This window comes from Schistocerca gregaria, chromosome 8 (genome assembly GCF_023897955.1).
Source record: "Schistocerca gregaria isolate iqSchGreg1 chromosome 8, iqSchGreg1.2, whole genome shotgun sequence".
Taxonomy (NCBI): domain Eukaryota; kingdom Metazoa; phylum Arthropoda; class Insecta; order Orthoptera; family Acrididae; genus Schistocerca; species Schistocerca gregaria.
This window is the reverse complement of record NC_064927.1, coordinates 123,551,926-123,572,818: the sequence shown is the minus strand read 5'-3', so window position 1 is coordinate 123,572,818 and position 20,893 is coordinate 123,551,926. Positions and strand designations below refer to the sequence as shown.

At 41.6% G+C, this 20,893-nt stretch overlaps 1 protein-coding gene across 1 annotated transcript; it reads right to left on the bottom strand.

Moving 5' to 3' along the window:
• Window positions 1-1,313: 1,313 nt before the first annotated feature.
• Window positions 1,314-20,059, bottom strand: LOC126284888 (fatty acid-binding protein, muscle-like). The gene is made up of 3 exons (XM_049984142.1): window positions 19,884-20,059; window positions 12,251-12,534; window positions 1,314-1,468 (listed from the first exon to the last, which is right to left on the bottom strand). Exons 1-3 carry the CDS (start codon window positions 19,957-19,959, stop codon window positions 1,418-1,420), a joined length of 411 nt encoding a protein of 136 aa, XP_049840099.1. The 5' UTR covers window positions 19,960-20,059; the 3' UTR covers window positions 1,314-1,417.
• Window positions 20,060-20,893: the final 834 nt, after the last annotated feature.

Here is a 20,893-nt window from a genome sequence, read left to right as displayed (position 1 = left end):
GTCTCATTTCTTAGACGTTTGTACTCTCTTTCGCCTGCTTCATTTGCCATATTTTTATATTTTCTTCTTTCATTAGTTATATTCAGTATATCTTGTGTTATCCAAGGATACTAGGCCTTTTCTTTTTACGTATTTGTTGTTCTGTTGCCTTCACTGTCTCTCGAAGCTACCCATTCTTCTTCTAGTGGAATCCTTTCCCATGTCTAGTCAATTGTTACATAATTCTCCCTCTGAAACTTTCAAAAACCTTTGATTCGTTCAGATTATCCATTACCCATCTCCTCAATTTCCTATATTCTGAAATTTTTTCAGTTTTAATCTACAGTTCAAAGCCAATAAATTGCGATCAAAGTCTATATCTGCCCTTGCAAATATCTTAAATTTAAAATCTCTTTTCTAAAGCTCTGTCTCGTCATTATATTCAATCTGTAACCTTACAGTGTCTCCAACCTTCTTTCGTGATCCTTAAACAAACTGTTAGTGATGATTAAATTATGCTCCGTGCAGAATTCTACTAGGCGGCTACCTCTTTCATTCCTTTCCCCCATTTCATATTCACTGCTTGTTTTTCCTTTCCTTCCTTTCCCTACTGTCGAATTCCAGTCACCCATCACAATTAATTTTTTTCTCACTTAACTATATGCATAATTTTATCTCATCATACATTTTTCAATCTATTTATCATCTGCAGAGCTACTTGACAAATAAACTTGTACTACTGTGGTGTGTGTGGACTTCGTATCTATATTGGCTACGGTAATGTGTTCACTATGCCGTTCCTGTTTTCTTATTCATTATTAAACTTATCTCCGCATTAATCCTATGTTCACACTGTAGAGATCATTTTCAATAGTAACTTCTTTTTTTTACCATTTTGTGCCACTTGTTGGATTATTGTATGTGTTCATAGAGACAAGTATCAGCACACTGTTCCAACTCCTCTTTTGTCTCGTGTTGTCAGTTTGCGACTCGAAAATAAATAGTAAAACACAGCGGTGATCTCAAATGGAGATTATATCACGACTGAGACACACGTATTCACCTTGTTGCTTTTGTCTAGTGAGATCCTAATTTTCAAGTTTGATTTGAGTGTACGTATTCATTTCACGAACTCGGAAAAATCTATGTAAGAGTTTCAAAACTCAACAAGATGACTAGACAGAGTAAAGCAGTTTCTTTTTTCTCTAGACATCCTCGTTCGCTGGTAACATTAATTAACTTTGTAGTATCCTAATCTGTTAGTTTAGACAACAAAAATTTTGGATGATCAGATTCCTGAATTATATATACTGTCACTTTTGCCAATTACGAAATACCGCAGCAATAAAATGTATTTATTTAACTCATGGTAAAAGCAGTACAGATTTTGAGGGATTGTGGACATAAATATTAGAAGTAAATCTTCGCACTGTGAGGTTTAGACAGCCTTGTAAAATCTCTTGGCAACGACGTCACCAATGGTCAGCGTCTGGAACAAAAAATAAGATTTTAACATGTAGTAATCATAGATTTAAAGAGATCATTAAAGTAAGTAAAGTAACGTAAGTTGGTGAGTTATTACAAAACGTTTCAGGACGTAGGTAAGTTCAAAGATTTATTAGAAAACAGGGCGGAATTAATTGCGCCAGAAATGCGGACGTCTTATGTTTTTTTTTTATTTAATCTACAGGAAAATCACAAATGACATGGATGTGGCTCAGTGTGATTCGTATTAGAAAGGGAATTGATCGAGGTCTTCTAGTACTTAACTATTATGAAATGTGAAAAACACAGAGACACTATATCATGGTCATCAGACCGGCAATGAAGCAGCTTTTTGCGAGCATAGTTTGTTGTTTCGCTTGACAAGGCCCCTGTAGACAATCAAACAATTTGTTTAACTCCACGTGTTTGTCAAATTACTAGGAAGTGTGCTGCCTTATTTGAAGTGTTTGTCAAATATCGACGGTGTTTGACGGCCGCTTTCACAACTTGGCAGCTTACGCAACAACAATAGCCAGTCGCTTCACGGACTATTATCAGTGACTTTGAGATATCTGGCAACTGAAACAGATTTCGTAGATTTACAGTTTGTATCGCGCATTGCACCTCGTACATTGTCAATAGTGTCAAAAATACTTCGTGCACGATACCCACAGCGTGACAGCTACGTCAAAATTGACATTAAATCTGACAAACTTAGCTGGTACGCCTACGCCTTAGTCTGATAAAAACGTAGATAGCGAGCAACAAATTGGGTGAACAAATCATCTTTTTCAGGGGCCTTCACACTCCATGGAAGGCCTTGATGATTCGTTCACTGAACACATCCATTTAAACATGTGGCTGCATGTACTGTGTTATTTAAAGTGTGATTACAAGATGGACATTCCTTACGTTACTCAATTTTTCTGCTAGTGTTCTGTAGATCATGTCAAAATCTGAAAACACCCGCATGAAAAAATAAATTCAGGGAAGCTTACAAATAGTGGCATTTAAGAAATATTAAAATTGCAGAAGTTCAGATGAAATCAGTGCATATTACGACCGCCTTGGAATTTTTCTGTGTGTTCGTGAAACGACCAGGGTGCTTTACTTGGATTAAATAATTTAAATAATGAGTTTCCGCATGCAGTGACGCCTGTGGGCTGAGGATGACACGGCGGCCGGTCTGTACCTTTGGGCCTTCATGGTCTGTTCGGACTGAGTTTTTTTCCCGGAACCTGTATGAATTACGTTGTTTAAAGGTGCAGCGTCTTGACAGGACATGTATCAAGCGCTGTACAACCTAACTGTGAGGCGGAAGTGTAACAAATTTTGTTGGCAGTTACGTCAAGGTATTTTTAATGCTTCAATTAAAGTGTTCACAGGCGTCTTAATGGATTATAGCCCATAGGATATGGTCGGAATTCAGTGTAGCTTCGTACAACTACAGACCATCGGCAGATATTTAAATCATTAGATTCTAAATTCTCCGTGACAAGCTGAACGGTCACCAGAGTGCATTAGGTCTGATAGAGCATATAATGGGCGTGAACAGCGTTTGATGTTGAATGATCACTTTGAAGAGCTGGGCGTCTCATATTGGCTTGCTGATCGATTTGTGAAACATCCCGATTTGTGGGGGATTCGAATACGACAATGACGCGATGTTGAACTGCATGAGAACAGGAGGGAAGGCATATTCGGTGTCGAAGTTCTAGTCGACCACGTCTGACCATCAGGAGTGACGATCCTGTATTGTGCCTCAACCACTTCGTAAGACCTTCAAGTCTATGCCTGCCACATTGCTTCGTCCCACACGATCCTTTGGAGACTAGCAGCAGGCGGAGAATTACCGTTGGAGTGGCACCATGACCGAGGAATCTTGGACTGCTCATAAATGGCGTCGCATCGTATTCAGCGAAGAACCGCATTTCTCCACTACCCCGAGTGACTAGTATAACTGCGATCTAGAGAGAGGACCTTTTCTTTCAATTCTTTGGCGAGGCACTATGGTGTTACTCCTGGTGTCGTGATGAGAGCAACTGTCATGTATGACTTCATGTCATGGCTGGTAGTGATTGATGGAACCCTGACTGCATAACGATACGTCACGGCCATTCTACATCCTCAGTTGTTACCTCCAATGCGATAGTATTATGGTGCCATTTTCCATCAGGACAATGCTCGTATACACAGGACGCGAGTGTCTATGAACTGTGTGGGTGTTGGGGTATTCCTGTGACCAGCAAGATCCCTAGCTGTGTCGTCAATAGAAGACGTGTGTCATCATCTGGAACGCCAACTCAATCCCAATGCCAGTATCCAAGGTCGCAACAGTTGAGGAGCAGCTTGCCCCAGGAAAGGCTACAACGACGTCATGACGCCATTCCCAACCGAATGAGCAGATACTTTCACAACCAGTCACTCTACAGCGCCTGGTGGAGGGTTCATTGTACCAATATTATGGACTTTCTCTGCTGCTACGTTCGCTTACTGAGTGAGGGAAAAATGGCTGTACGCCTCCGTATGCACCCTAATAGCTCTCATCATATCCGCATGATCGTTACGCGAGACATGCGCTGTTGGCAGCATAGTGGTCGCATAGTAATCTTCGTACTGGTACTTTCAAAATTTACTCAACAGGGTTTCGCGAAAATTACCTCCTCTTTCTTTCAAGGATTCCCACTTTCGTCTCCCTAGAATTTCTGTTACAATTTGGTATCGACCACACGACCTGTTCTGTATCTGAAGTGCGATGTCTGCTGTCGTGCCTACTTCATAAGGACTCCAATCAGTATTCCAAAGTAAGTCACTGATGCCACGACTGAAGAGGAACTCTTGAGAGAAATCCCGTTACCTGTGACATTGCTCAAACAACGGCAGATGTTGTTCGCACTGGAATAACAGAACTTTGTGCGACGGTGTCACGCCTGCATAGGAGCTTCTGAGTGTCGCTCTGAACTATTGTGGTGAAGGTAAGCCTTATGCGAGTTGCGTGGACGAATGAAATGACTACACATGTGTTTGCTTGGATTTTTGTCAGCGTCAGCACGCCAACGGTAAATTTGATACTCTTATTTTATTACATTCGACTCAGTAGCTTACTGACAACAGCTTCCTATCTCGAAGTGGGACATTTCCCTGTCTGCTGCATCGTTGCAAGCTTGTATCAACATTACAGAAACACACTGAACATGAAATTACGAACCATTTAGAAGTGACGTCATACTGTACATTCCGTAATCCTGCGCTACGTTGTGTATTTGACCATAATTCCATACAGTTGCCAACACAGCAGCTCCAAACGTTACCAAAATTCGTCCAAGTTAAATAACGCAACCGAGGCTGTGTTAATCACGCGATTCATCCGCACATTTGTAAAAAGTGCCATTAAAAGTAGGACACGTCGGACGAAGACATACTAGCTGATAGACAACTCCCTGAGAGGGTACAAGATAAACAGCATTTTACCCCTAATATTTACAGAAGGATTATCTCGTACAAACACATAATGTTGACAGACGTCTTGAGCAGAACACTGCCGGATGCTGTCGTAATAAACAGCATTTTATCTCGCGCACAGAGTGTTACATAACGCAACGGCAGTGAGTAATTGTTCAATGCAAACAGAAAGTTACACTGAGTGATTTTCCTAACAATTACCGTGTGATGCAAAGCATGGAGCGGACGTTTCTTAACCTCTTTTTGTGTTCTTCGCAAGCAATACAAATACAAATACAATACAAATTCCTTTTATTAATAATAAATTCCTCTCGGGCAGCATCGCTGAATCAATTAAAATGGTAGTCTTCTTCCCCCTTACTTCACCGCCTAGTAGGAGCTTAATGATGCGTAATTATTTCACTTCTTACTCCACAGATCAAGGAGGTACGCTACTCGGTAATTACCGAAAGTTCAGACTCACTTGCTTTGCAGCTCTGAAGATAACGCAGAAAATTGCTGGGATGGCGGCCAGTTTCCGCTACAAATTACGGTAATTACAAGATGAACAATGGGACACAGGACACATACACAGCCAAATCGGTCGTCGTTAATCCTAACGTAATTAGACTCAGGGAATAAGCTAATACGCTCAGTGGCTTCCATAAAAGACAGTATCAAAGGTTGAACTTTATTGGCAGAGTTTTCAAAAAAACATTATATATATATATATATATATATATGAATCAGTTAAAGTAGAACAATACTAATGGAATGTAGTCGAGTTAAACGAAATTATGCTAAACAAATTAGATTAGAGAACGAGACACTAAATGTAGTAGGTGAAATTTGCTATTTGGCCAGAAAAATAGCTGACACTCTCATAACTAAAGAGGATATAAAATATAGGCTGCAAAAAGCAAGAACTTTCGTACTGATAGCATGCTTGACAAGCAAACCCAAAACTTTTCCCACTTTGTATTACTTGATACGTTAAACGATATCTACGGAGACGATCGTTATACATCGTGTGAACAAGTGAATCACCTACGAACAATTGGGTAAAATTTCTTTACCCCATATACTTCTCAGAGAACCAAATTTTGAAATTAAGACTATAGCACGATCCGCTTTTTGCTCCGTATAGACGTTGAGTGAAAGGATAATCTCAAAAGAACCATCTATGGACTTCCTTTAAATGCTTGCGGATACAAATTTTTCGGATGTTATAATATTGTACAACGAATGGGAGATAAACCTATACAAATATATGTGGCTTTTCAGTGGTTATGATTATAGTTGCGGTTATAATGGCTCTCCTTCTGACGCTTCGATGAAATTTATTTGTATAGTACAGACTTTCAAGACGTGCTGTTGTTAGTATGAGACAAAAGTTATTTCTAAGTTCAAGCACTGATTGGTAAGTTTGCCCTAGCCTGGTTTGAAGCACTTCCAGATTTAAAATCTTTTACACGTTGGTTAATTAAAGACGGTTTGAATAAGGATCGAATAGGAAATCGTATGTGGCGTATGTTAGCTAATATCAGAATCGTTATCTGGGAACTTGGGTGAAATCAGCATGACCAGCCGAGAATTTAAATAGCGTTCCACTCCAAAACTAGTTCAGCGCCTTAATCACTCACTTCTGTTTCGTAGTCATTAAGGTGAAGTACATCTTTCTGTTTTTTCAAAGTCCCGATGTGGTTCAGTTGCATACTATGGTCGTTTCCACTGCATTGTTAGTAGGAAACAGTTACTGCCTTTTAAGTGAAAATATCAGTGGATGACCTTAGAAAGAAACCTAGGATTAATATTCCGTCTGCGACGAGGTAATTACAGACTGTGTACTAGTTTGTTAGCCGGCCGCTGTGGCCGTGCAGTTCTGGCGCTTCAGTCTGGAACCACGTGATCGCTACGGTCGCAGGTTCGAATCCTGCCTCGGGCATGGATGTGTGTGATGTCCTTAGATTAGTTAGGTTTAAGTAGTTCTAAATTCTAGGCGACTGATGACCTCAGAAGTTAAGTCGCATAGTGCTCAGAGCCATTCGTATTTTCAGGTACACGTATGCAGTCCTGGTACACATCATAAACTCTGCGCCACAGTTCCGCAGGACGCCGAAAGGGGACCGAAACGAAACATCGCAGCAAACTGGAATATCGTGCCGTAAAAAGTTTCCTGCATTAGGAAGGGAACAATTGAGCAACAGTTCAGCTGGTGAAAATGTACGGCAACAATGTGCCATCTTACAATGACAAGAGTCATGGGGTAGCGGTATGCATATGTACAGATGCCGGTAGTATCGCGTATACAACATATAAAAGGGCAGTAAGTTGGCGAAGCTGTCATTTGCACTCAGGTGATTCAGACGTCATTGTACCCGCACGGTGGGAATTGAACACTAAATGGTAGTTGGAGCTAGACGCATGGAATATTCTGTTTTCGGAAATAGTGAATTCAATGGTCCGAGATCCACAGTGTCAAGATTGTGCCGAGAATACCAAATGTCAGATATTACATCTCACCACGGACAACTCAGAGGCAGATGACGTTCTGTTAACGACCCGTAGCAGTGGCGTTTATGTGGAGTTGTCAGAGCTAAGAGACAAGCAACACTGCGTCACCTAACGACAGAAATCAATGTGGAACTGTAACCGCTAGAACAGAGCGGCGAAGTTTGCCGTTAATCGGCTATCTCAGCAGACGACCGACGTGAGTGCCCTTGCTAACGACACGACATCGCCTGCAGCGTCTCTCATGGGTTCATAACCATATCGGTTGGACCCTGGACGATTCGTAAACCATGGCCTGTTCAGATGAGTCCCAATTTCAGTTGATAAGAGCTGTTGGTAGAGTCTGAGAATGGCGCAGATCCCACGAGGCCGTGGACCCAAGTTGTCAACAAGGCACTGCGCACTCTGGTGGTGCTCCATAATGGGGAGGGGTGTGTTTGCATGGAATGGAATGGGTCCTCTGGTCCATCTGAAACAATAAGTCACTGGTACGAAGAACATTCTGCACGACTCTAGCAGATGGTTGGCCGTCCCAATCGAGTGGTCAATTCGTGCACAAAATCCTGTACAGTCAACACTTTCGCAATTATACACGGCTACAGAAGCAGTATGGCTCAATATTTTTGCAGAGGATTTCCAAAAAAAAGTTCAAATTTTGTGACATCTTATGGCACTTAACTGCAATGGTCATCAATCCGTAAGCTTACACAATACTTAACCTAAATTATCGTAAGGACAATCACACACACCCATGCCCGAGGGAGGACTCGAACCTCCGCCGGGACTAGCAGCGAGGATTTCCAAATATTTGTTGTTTCCAAAAATGGTTCAAGGGGCTCTGAGCACTATGAGACATAACTTCTGAGGTCATGAGTCCCCTAGAACTTAGAACTAATTAACCTAACTAACCTAAGGATATCACGCACATCCATGCCCGAGGCAGGATTCGAACCTGCGACCGTAGCGATCGCGCGGTTCCAAAGTGTAGCGCCTAGAACCGCTCGGCCACCCAGGCCGAGTGTTGTTTTCATGCTACGTCGAGTTGCTGCATTAAGCAGGGCAAAAGGAGGTCTCGCACGATGTTATTTCCTGTGATTCCTTTCACGTCAGTGTGTGATATAGTTGCTAGGTGGAGCAGTCACTTCAGGTGTGGTCAAGCAAATCTGAACGACGAAGAACGCAGTGACGGGTCGCCTCCCCGTGAACAACTGGAAATCGTAAGGGAAGTGGAAATTACGGTGCTCGAAGACCGGCGTGGCACAATGGAGGTGATACTATGAAAAAGGTAAAACTCACTGTGGGATGATTTGTTACGCCTTTCACATTTTGAGTATCCGCCCACTGGCTTTCACGACTGCTCACACCCATTCAAAACGACCGACAAATCGAGGTAGCAGCGGGAATTCTGCAGCCGTGTCAGGCCGATTCGGACGATTTCTTTAGCCGCCTAACCACCACGGACGAGTGGTGGGTGTACCCCTACGCTCCGGTGCAAAGGAACAAAGCAAGCAATGGTAACGTTAGACTTACTACTGGCGAAAAAGGTAACGACCTAACCATCATCAGGCAAGGTGGCGCTGTGGGTTTTTTGGGCTGCCGTGACGTGCTGATAGTATATTTTGCATCTAAGGGGCAAACCGTTGCAGGAGCATAAAATAGCAACCCCCTGACAACGTCATGGGAGATTGTCAATGGAGAACGTAGTGGAAAGGTGTGTATTTGCTCCACGAGAGTGCTTTAGTCATTTTGCACAAGACACAAACACACATGCTGCCTCTCTGGGCAATCAAATTTTGCCTGGACCCTGATATTCTCCTCGCGCAGTACTTAGAGACTTATTCCTCTTTCCTTTAATGAAGGAAGAATTGTGGGGCAGGCATTTCCTGAATGACGCTGAATTGACCATAGAGGTCGAATGTTTCTTTAACAGCCTACAAGGAAGGTTTCTGTCTAGTGACCCATCGTTGGACAAATGTGGCGCATTGAAGGTAGAATATGTACAGAAGTGCTAACACCAGTAACAAGTTAAATAGTGACACTTTGATGTTCCTAAGGGTTATAAAAATTGTAGAAGACCAATGAAATACAAAAATGTTTATATGTTATTATTTAAAGTGTTTCATTCATGAATTGTACTTTACATTGGTATCCTACACTATGTAAGCGCTTGTTTTACAGTTTCGTGTTAAGTAATTGCTGTCATCTTTCGCTTGCAGAGAAACCGACCAATGAGGCCTAATCTTATTTCATAATTCCGTAAATGTTGACTGTGTAGCTTTCCATATAGTATGGCATAAATCTGTTAATGCATGTAATATATTGTGTCATCGTTACGTCACAAAAGTTTCCACGTACTATCTGATGACGTAGGCACCTACCCGTGACACTTAACAGCATGGTTTGCCTCCTTTATATAGAATTTGTGTAAACTTTGCCGTTATGATTGCTTGGTCTATATTACTTTAAAGGTTACATTCCTTCTGATAATTTCCATATTAAACAAATGTGTGGCCTTGATACATTAACTAATGACTCATCCAGTGAGGACTGCCATCTGGTGGTACCTCTCGGCGCTAGCTTCTGTTGTACTCCAAATCCAGGGGTCAGTTACTCTATGGCAGCCAATATGGCATTCTACCACGAAGAGGCAAGATGTGGCTTGTATTTGTCTCATTCATGCCACTCGTACTCAACGTTGTACACACATCATGATAGTACAGCTGGTATATCATTGTATTGCCTCGAATTCTTTACGGTATATTTTTATTTAATGTTTGTTTATTAGAAGTTTTCAATATTATGCTTTGACTCTGGACTGTATACGTCCACATGAGATGAATTTTATGAGGGAAATTATTTTACAGCATATTCCATGTTTCTAATGTGACAGAGTGGTTGAAGCCAAGGGAGTCCATACCATAGAGCAAGGGCGGCCATACCTCCTGTAAACCCCCCCCCACTCCCCTCCACCCACCTCCCACTAGGTTTCAGAGAAAGGAAAAAAAATAGAGTAGTTATGTGTTTTTCAAGAAGAATACAATAATTCCAATCCCAAAGTAAGCAGATGTTGACAAATCTGAAAATTACCGAACTATCAGTTTAATTAGCCACAACTGCAAAATACTAACACGAATTCTTTACAGACGAATGGAAAAACTGGCAGAAGCAGACCTCGGGGAACATCAGTTTGGATTCCGTAGAAATGTCGGAACACGTGAGGCAATACTGACCTTACGACTTATCTTAGAAGCTAGATTAAGGAAAGGCAAACCGACGTTTCCAGCATTTGTAGACTTAGAGAAAGCTTTTGACAATGTTGACTGGAATTTTCTCTTTTACATTCTAAAGGTGGCAGGGGTAAAATACAGGGAGCGAAAGGCTATTTACAATTTGTACAGAAACCAGATGGCTGTTATAAGAGTCGAGGGGCATGAAAGAGAAGCAGTCGTTGGGAAGGGACTGAGACAGGGTTGTAGCCTCTTCCCGATGTTATTCAATCTGTTTATTGAGCAAGCAGTAAAGGAAACAAAAGAAAAATTCGGAGTAGGTATTAAAATCCATGGAGCAGAAAGAAATACTATAAGGTTCACCGATGACATTGTAATTCTGTCAGAGACAGCAAAGGACTTGGTAGAACAGTTAAACGGAATGGACAGTGCCTTGAAAGGAGGATATAAGATGAACATCGACAAAAGCAAAACGAGGATAATGGAATGTAGTCGAGTTAATTCGGGTGATGCTTAGGGAATTAGATTAGCAAAAGAGAGGCTTAAAGCAGTAAATGAGATTTGCTATTTGTGGAGCAAAATAACTGATGATAGTCGAAGTAGGGAGGATATAAAATGTAGACTGGCAATGGCAAGGAAAGCGTTTCTGAAGAAGAGAAATTTGTTAACATCGAGTATAGATTTCAATGTCAGGAAGTCGTTTCTGAAAGTATTTGTGTGGAATGTAGCCATGTATGGAAGTGAAACGTGGACGATAAATGGTTTGGACAAGAAGAGAAAACAAGCTTTCGAAATGTGGTGCTACAGAAAAATGCTGAAGATTAGATGGGTAGATCACATAACTAATGAAGAGGTATTGAACAGAATTGGAGAGAAGAGGAATTTGTGGCACAACTTGACTAGAAGAAGGGATCAATTGGTAGGACATGTTCTGAGGCATCCAGGGATCACCAGTTTAATATTCGAGGGCAGCGTGGAGGGTAAAAATCGTAGAGGGAGACCAAGAGATGAATACACTTAATAGATTCAGAAGGATGTAGGTTGTAGCATGTACTGCGAGATGAAGGAGCTTGCACAGAATGGAGAGCTGCGTCAAACCAGTCTCTGGACTGAAGACCACAACAACATGTGTTTTTCTTTCAGTAAAATGATTTAAAAGCCGGTACTACGAAGGTTTTTAACAGAGTTGGAACTGAAACTTTTTATGCCTACTTACAAGTCGCCGTTCGTCTTCCACAATATTAAATATACTTCATATCCTCACATTCAGCCTCCCCCTCCCCTTCTCCCACACACTAGAAACTATCGTATGGGCGCCCTTTAAGCTTTGTGTGATGTAACTGCCGCCACCCAGTCTTATGGGGCATATGTTCTTTTCATAGAGCTCAAGATGGCAATACGTGTGGCCGAAACTAGTAATCATTTAATTGTGTTAACATAGCGATCTTGGGATATAAACTGATTTTCACGAGAACATTACAGTACAAATGTAGAGACTGACAACAACCTCGAACATCTTAAAAACAACTGGATATGGATGTTCTTCACCTCTACATTGTAATATACAGTTATGAAAGCCACATTTGTTAGTGTGTGAGTGGCCTTACCGCGATCATGTGGGTGTCGCTGAACTTCCTCTCGGTGGTGACGGTGCGGCCGTCTGTGAGCTTCTGCACCTGCACCAGAACGTCGTCGCCCTTCACGGTGAACGTCGTCTGCGCTTTGCGGCCGTCCAGCGTCGTCTCTTCGAACTCGGTGTTCAGCTTGAATGGGATCTCCATCTTCCTCGAGCCGATGTCGAGGATGATCTTATACTGGTCGCCGTCCACCGTCAGCGTCGTCTTGGTCGTCTGCTTGAGGGCTGCCTCCCGGTGACCGGCGTCACTCACGCCTGCACATAAAAAAATAAACCCTCATCACCAGGTGTCGAACACGGAGGACCCTTAGGTTTCGTATAGGAGTATGCGATACACGGTCTGCAGTGTATTACTCAATAAACGTTATCTAGTATCATCTTATCATACAATTACGATTCTGTTTAATTCTTTCACATTCATTATGCACTATTTAAAACTATCTGGAATAACTGAATATCGTCTGAGTATCAACGTTAGATACACCATTTCATTATCGAGACTGTAAACCTGGACAACTTGAAACGTCGGGCATACGCGTTCCCACCCAGTTACAGAAATAATTTAAAATCCTGAAATGTAATAGCTCAGTTATGTAACGCAGTTTTTGTATAAAATATTGGAAAATTATGGAACAGAAAGTTCTAGAAAATCACTGGGTGCAACTGAGACCAATTATTGACATTGCAAACAAACCTGTAGTTAAGTAAGTTTAACATGATTTACAAGGTAGTTGATTGGGTCAGGTAGCGTAACATCAGAGTTGAAACGTGCATAAAGTAATCGAAATATTTAAGTGATTCAGAAGAAATTTGTGTATTAAAACAGTAATTGCTTAACGTTCAAAGTTTAAGAAATTTTGCATGAAAAGTTCCTGTCAAAAACAACCAGTACGAAACAATTGTTTCATTATTGTAAAATTTAGTTTTACACTTTAATAATTGTCAAAAAGTATTCTTTTATTACAAATTTGAAAAGACAGTGATTTCAATAACGAATTTTTCATAATGTACTGTTGCGTTTTTATGAAATGGTTGGTGCAAGGCCAAGTGAGTCAGCTCTTGTTAGTTAGTTAGAGTCAGTGTGGAATTAGTTATAGTTAGTTGTAAAAGCAGTATGCAATATGCAAGTCTGAAACAGAGATATGCAGTAATTTCTATGAACATATTTGTAAAAAAATTATAGAATAAAGAATTTCGCGACCTAAAAATCAGTGTTTCATCAATAGGTTAGGATAACGATCTTGATTTCTTGCAGACGCTAGACGTGGAACCAATTCCATAAGTAACTTTTCATTAGTAATTCAGTATATTCCTCTTATAGTAATATTAAGTGCTTAATATGTTAACTTCAGTAAACCTCGAACATTTTTGCCGTTGTATATGTGATTGTAGGAAGAAGGAAATATTTTAGAAGACGCACTGCGGTTTAGTCCATGACTTTGCTTTGTTTCCTCCTATTAGCCGATCGCAATATTATTACAGCTGGGAGTGATGGCACTTCGGTCGGCCTATCGTGAATTTTTATCGTGATATATCCCGAGGTCACGCTGAATTGCTTGATAATATATGCACAACTATGATAAATGCATTCATGGTGATATATGTTTTCCTTAGTCACACCTGTACTTGTTTACGCTAAAGTTGCCGCATGTTCCCGGTAAAGACTGCTGAAGGACAAGAGAAATATTACAGTCGTCAGGTAGTATTGTGCTGATGTTTTCACCCCTTAAGACCTGCTTGCATCCACATCCTCGATAAAATTGTTTTACTAAATATAAATCAACAAGGATTCCGCAACCAACGTGCATATGAAAAATAGTTCACTCTCTTCCGCCACGAGGCGTAGAAGGTGTTAAACACCAGCGGCCAGGGTGATGTTGTTTCCTTGATTTCTGGAAGTCATTCGGTACAGTTCCGGGCTGTCACATAATGAACAAAATACGTTGGTATGGAATATCACACTAGCTTTTTGATTGGGCTACAGAGTTTTTTAACAAATAGAACACTGGATCTCATTCTTAACATAGGGAAATTTTGAGATGCAGAAGTGGCTTCGAGCCACACACCAAGCGAATGTTATGCAGGGTCACTACTATTCTATAAGTGATCTGGTAGATGACGTCGGAAGCACCATGAGACTGTTAGTGGATGATGCTCTTATGTACAAGGTGTTTCAGTAAGAGCGTGCAGAAATGTAGCAGGTCATAGCGAATGCTCCACTGAGCAATTTGAGGTAGAGAACCTGGTGGGGTCGGAGAAGCTAGCTCAAGGAGATATGGAAGTAAACTTTTCTATCGCTTTGTCTATTTAGATCTAAAATGTGTACAAGTTTACCCGTACTGTGCTGTTTACTTACATGCACTCTCTTTATCTCCTGCAAAGAAACAAGGAGGACGTGCCTTATTACTAGCAAGACATGATGCAGGTTTTGTTTACTTTACTTGCCCACGAGATAGTCCTGTTGGATCGTATTTAGATTGTTCCACGACAGAACGTGCTATGTATCAACGAGAGACCCGTTCACTACTACCGTTCAGAGACGTAAAATACGATTGAGCGGTGTTGCAGTTTCGCAGAACTCACCAACATGCACTTTGAGCATGGGGAAGTACGTTGCAATACTGTTTCTGCTGAAGGACTGTACAGGAGACGATTTCCTAATAGGCACCACACTTCACGACGAGTGTTTATCTCTCTCGATCGACGAATGTCAGAATTGTAGCTGCCTGTGATGTGTCTCGAAACACATCAGGGATATTTGTCAGGACGCGTCATAATCTGGTTCGCCAATGTCATGCTTGCACTGAGGTTGACGGTCGTCAGTTTCAGGACAATTTGTAAGACACAGTATAAATGGTATGTTCATTGTGTCAGTGATTGTATAAACAAAAAAGTACACAGTAATGTGATTTTATTCCTGTTATCTCCTTGAGCTGGCTTCTCCATTCCCAAGTTCTCTACCTCAAATGGTTCAGTGGATCATCTTCTATGTCCTGTTTAATTCTGTATGCAGAAGTCGGAACGTTACTAAACTGTAGCAAAATCCAGGATCGACACATGGTGCAGGGATTGGCAGTTGACCCTTAGCATAAACAGATGTGACTTATTCCACACAAACAAGGGAAACACAAGCTATTGTATGATTACACGACTGTAGAATAATTATTGGAAGCAGTAAAATCCGCTAACTGTCTGAGACTATGCACACGGGGCAATTTAAAGTGGGGTGACCGCAGGACACTAATCGTAGGGAAGACAAGAGGTCATACATTCATTTTCAGAATCCACTGGAAGTGTAGTCCAAGCACGAAGGAGGTAGCTTAGGGAACCATCGTTGAATACTGCTCGTCAGTCTTGAGGGCTCACCACACTGGATTGACAGATAAAATAGAGAGGAGCCGGGAATAGAAGCGCGTTTCGTCAGTGGTTCCTTTAGTAACCGTGAGTGTGACACGGAAATGGTTAGCCAGTTCCAAAGGCGGACGCCTCAAAAGAGGTGTTGTGTGACACAGTTCTGTTTACTGTAAAGATTCTGAGAGCGTACGTTTCTAGAAGATTCAACCGATGTATTACTTCCTCCTACGTAATCTTATATCTCGCTAAAAGGCCGACAGGGTAAGATTAGAGAGATTGGAGCTCTCGTGGAAGCTTACCGACAATGAACCTCCCCGCGCACCATTCTGCCAGGTACGCATCTACGAGTACACGACTACTCCGTAGTTCACACATAGGTGACGGACAGAGGCTTCATAGAACCACTGTCACACTATTTCTCCACAGTTTCAGTCTCTAATACCAAGTGCGAGAAACCGACGTCTGAATCTTTGGGTGAGAGCTCTGATCCCTCTTATTTTATTACAATGGTCATTTCTCCCTATGTAAACAGGAGTCAGCAAAACATTTTCACGTTTGGAGGAGTAAGTTGGAGGCTGAAATTTAGCGAAAAGTTCTCGTGCAACGAAAAACAACTTAGTTTCAGTGATTTCCACATCAGATGGCGATAATAGAAAACGAGCTGCTCTTATTTGAACTTGTTCGATGTCCGATCTCAATCTCGTCTCGCAAGAATCGCAACACAATACCGCGCAGCAACAGACAAGTGCAGTGCAAGCAGCCTATATCGTAAACCTGTTGCATCTTCTGAGCTTTGTACCGGTAAAGCGCAGTCTTTGGTTTGCTTTTCCGCTTTATGTTGTTCCTTATTTTAAACCTAGCTATTTAGTTGACCCGACAAACTGTTATTTGTTTGCTTTATCGTGTAATCGAGATTTCACTGATTAAGTTATATATTCGAGTGGAGGACTCCACACTTACTGTTGTGTAAGTCAACAGCTGCTTTTCGCACAATCCAGATATCCTGTCAAGATATTTTTGCAATGGGTTTTAATTACTGATTATTTTACTAGAGGGTACAAGAGAATGGAAAAACTGATAGAAACCGACCTTGGGGAAGATCAGTTTGGATTGCGTGGTAATTTTGGAACACGTGAGACAATACTGGCCCTACGACTTATCTTAGAAGCTAGATTAAGGAAAGACAAACCTACGTTTCTAGCATTTGTAGACTTAGAGAAAGCTTTTGACAATGTTGCCTGGCGTACTCTCTTTCAAATTCTGAAGGTGGCAGGGGTAAAATACAGGGAGCGTAAGGCTATTTACAATTTGTACAGAAACCAGATAGCAGTTATAAGAGTAGAGGGGCATGAAAGGGAAGCAGTGGTTGGGAAGGGAGTGAGACAGGGTTGAAGCCTCTCCCCGATGTTATTCGATCTGTATACTGAGCAAGCAGTGAAGGAAACAAATGAAAAAATCGGAGTAGGTATTTAAATCCATGGAGAAGAAATAAAAACTTTGAGGTTCGCCGATGACATTGTAATTCTGTCAGACACAGCAAAGGACTTGGAAGAGCAGTTGAACGGAATGGATAGTGCCTTGCAAGGAGGATATAAGATGAACATCAACAAAAGCAAAACGAAGATAATAGAATGTAGTCGAATTAAGTCGGGTGATGCTGAGGGAATCAGATTAGGAAATGAGACACTTAAGGTAGTAAAGGAGTTTTGCTATTTGGGGAGCAAAATAACTGATGATGGTCGAGGTAGAGAGGATATAAAATGTAGACTGGCAATGGCAAGGAAAGCGTTTCTGAAGAAGAAAAATTTGTTAACATCGAGTGTAGATTTAAGTGGCAGGAAGTCGTTACTTAAAGTATTTGAATGGATCGTAGCCATGTATGGAAGTGAAACATGGGCGATAACTAGTTTGGACAAGAAGAGAATAGAAGCTTTCGAAATGTAGTGCTACAGAAGAATGCTGAAGATTAGATGGGTAGATCACATAACTAATGAGGAGGTATTGAATAGGGTTGGGGAGAAGAGAAGTTTGTGGCACAACTTGACTAGAAGAAGGGATCGGTTGATAAGACATGTTCTGAGGCATCAAGGGATCACCAATTTAGTATTGGACGGCAGCGTGGAGGATAAAAATCGTAGAGGGAGACCAAGAGATGAATACACTAAGCAGATTCAGAAGGATGTAGGTTGCAGTAGGTACTGGGAGATGAAGAAGCTTGCACAGGATAGAGTAGCATGGAGAGCTGCATCAAACCAGTCTCAGGACTGAAGACCACAACAACAACAAAAGAAAATTTCATCTATAAACAATCTAAGAGGGCTGGTCTGATTGTCTCCTAAGTCTTTTACATAGATTAGAAACAGTAGAGGCCCTATAACACTTGCTTGCGGAACGCCAGATACTCCAATAACCCAAAACATTACGACAATAGCCCGCTGCGACGCTGGATGCCGCCTGGTGGCCCTGAGAGCGAGTGAGTCGGTATCTAAAGCATGTAAGATGAGCAGACACGGACGGGAGATCAACCTAGAGAAGATTATTATCACATAGAGCCTGCGAACGACCACCTCTAAACCGGCGAAGCAGGATAGGGCGCCATGATTCCGTACTCAAATCAGCGATCCGTTATTTACGGGAATTACATGATCTGTGCGTAGACATTTAATAGCACATACCTCCAGAAACCTGCCAATAAACTGGTAAATCCCTAATAAGCGTAAACTGTGATGATTTCGTTCCAAAGACGGACAAAGAAGCTATTAACCATCCTGGCGCCCTTCTTATTATGTTATGCATTTGATCTGTTTAGTTTCTCACTGAAACTAAAACTCTTCCTAAAACGAATCGCTGTTCTAAGCCTCCTATGACAACGTCCTAGGGGATAAGAGTCAGTTGACGATTTCTTCCAAACGATATCCATATCTGTAAGGCTAGCCTCAAAACAGTTACAGACGAGTTAAGTACATTATTTACTGCACATACCATGCAAACATTTCTAAACAAAGGTATTCCTGTTCTCATATGTTAGGTTACAAATAATTAAGGTGCATATCTCCTAAACTCAATTTCTCTCGGCGAATCATGTTGTGGCAGTACTGTAGAAGGTCGTCAGAAGCTGTATGGGGCTGTTCGCGGTTGATGCCGAGGTATACAGAGAAGTGGCATCGCTATAAAGTCGCTGGATAATCCAAGAAGACCGGCAGAGGTACGACGTTTGGTGCAGGGACTGGAGCTCAATAAAAAAAAGTGTAACATGATGTGCATAAATAGGTGGACACTCCAGTTGTTGTTCGAATACCTCATTGCCGAACAATCATGAAAACTGTAACATGCGTCAAATATCTGACACTTTGTGCACGGAGCTATTTACCATTGAAAGACCAGATCAAACTGTTGGTAGAAGGCAGATGCAGTTTCAAATTCATCTGCTGATTCTCAAGAAGTAGAGGTCCACCAACGAAGAAGGTAGCTTACAAAAGATATTACTTCGATCTATATGTGGTTATTGCTCCTCAGTTGGCTATCCACAGGCTGAGGAAGGGATAGAGGAGATAGGGAAGATCGAAAGAAGAGCAACGGACTTCGTCACAGGTTCATTTAGTAGGTGCGAAAGCATCATTGCGATGCCCATTCAGCTTCATAGCCAAAAGCTTAAAGAGGGATGTGGTGTTGTTTGGTAGTGAAATTTCGAGAGCGTTCGTTCCTAGAAGAGGCGCGAAAGGACAGTGAAGGAAAATCTACAGAGAATCGACTTCATACGGAGACAGAAACAGCACGTTTTCCCACGCATCATCGGGACTGCATCAGGAAAAGGGAAAAATAATAGCAGTACACACACCATAATGTGATCTTCGTGATTCACGGTAGATGCGGAAGCAGAATTTCTGATGACAATAAACTAGACATGTGTAAAATACGTCGCTGCGAGATAAGGTTAAAAGAGTACGAAATGGACAAGGATGTCAGCGAGGAATATTAGTAGTAACTGAAAGTTTCTGAAAAACCTGTTCTGGATTGCAGTAACGAATAATTCAGCAATAAAATGGTACTAAAATTGAAGTGAGGGACAAAAACTCCAATTATCGAGATGTGTGTGTGGGTGTGGATGGAGCTACACTGAGACCTTATCGAAATCATGCTAGTCAATACTGAGCACAAAAAAAAAAAAATTCAGTGTTTTTTTTTTAAATCTGTTTTATGATCTTCAGGTCGATTCAGCTATTTAGTGCGTTTCTTGTGTGAGTACTAACCGTAAGCGATGAGGTAGTTGTCCATGTTCTCCATTTTATCGATCTGGTAGGTCTTTCCTGCGTATTTCTTCACCATGGTGGCGGCTAAAAGTCTTCGGGAACGAGACGGCGAGAGCAGCTTGTTCAAACCTAGCTAAACTAGAGCATTAACGGCCGTCTTTATATATTTCCCCTGTATGAAGAAAACCCGCCTCGTACAGCGTGATTATCTGTAAGCAGATATCACAATCTCTGCCTCATATCTGGCAACGGGGTCTATTAACAGTGAACTGACAGCTCATTATTCGCTATATTTCCGTTTTTAGATAATAAAATCATTTGCTTCTTCAGCATTAAACGAAGTTGTATAGCAAAAACGAATGGTTTCTTAAAGTTAATGTGGAGGCAATACATTTCCGTACTTTTCGCAAGAGTGAGATACAAAAGGTCGAATGATGATGGCATTTTCGCGAGTGGAATTAGTCAGTCTTCGTTTGCAAAGCGCCGTAAAGCAGGGCATTTGCATTTTCGATGAGCATGTGTCGTACCCAATGCGCTCAAAACGTATTTCCTTTTCGTAATCTCCTTCGATTATTAGGTCGATATACCCTTCTACAATGACGGCTTCGCGCCGGCTACTGTGGCCGAGCGATTCTAGGCGCTTCAGTCCGGAACAGAGCGACTGCTACGATCGCAGGTTCGAATCCTGCCTAGGGGATGGATGTGTGTGATGTCCTTAGGTTAGTTAGGTTTGAGCAGTTCTACGCTCTAGGGGACTGATGACCTCAAATGTTAAGTTCCATAGTGCTCAGAGCCATCTGAGCCAGTGACGACTTCTTAACTCCACATTGCACACCTGAGCTATCCCTGAATCTTCAAGGTCCACTGGACTCAGATAAATCATGAACAGATGATTCTGTCATTATGGGGGACTGCAATCAAATGTTGCAAGTTATTCAGAGCGATTCCGTGATGATGTTACAAACTTTCGAGGGTGGTAGAGAAGAGTCAATGTACGAACTTTAAGCGAC

Coding starts and splice junctions, on each gene's coding strand:
- LOC126284888 (XM_049984142.1), bottom strand. CDS start 19,959: ATGGTGAAGAAATACGCAGGAAAGACCTACCAGATCGATAAAATGGAG. Junction 12,535..19,883: donor CAACTACCTCATCGCTTACG/GTTAGTACTCAC, acceptor TTTTATGTGCAG/GCGTGAGTGACGCCGGTCAC. Junction 1,469..12,250: donor GCGACACCCACATGATCGCG/GTAAGGCCACTC, acceptor TTTTTGTTCCAG/ACGCTGACCATTGGTGACGT.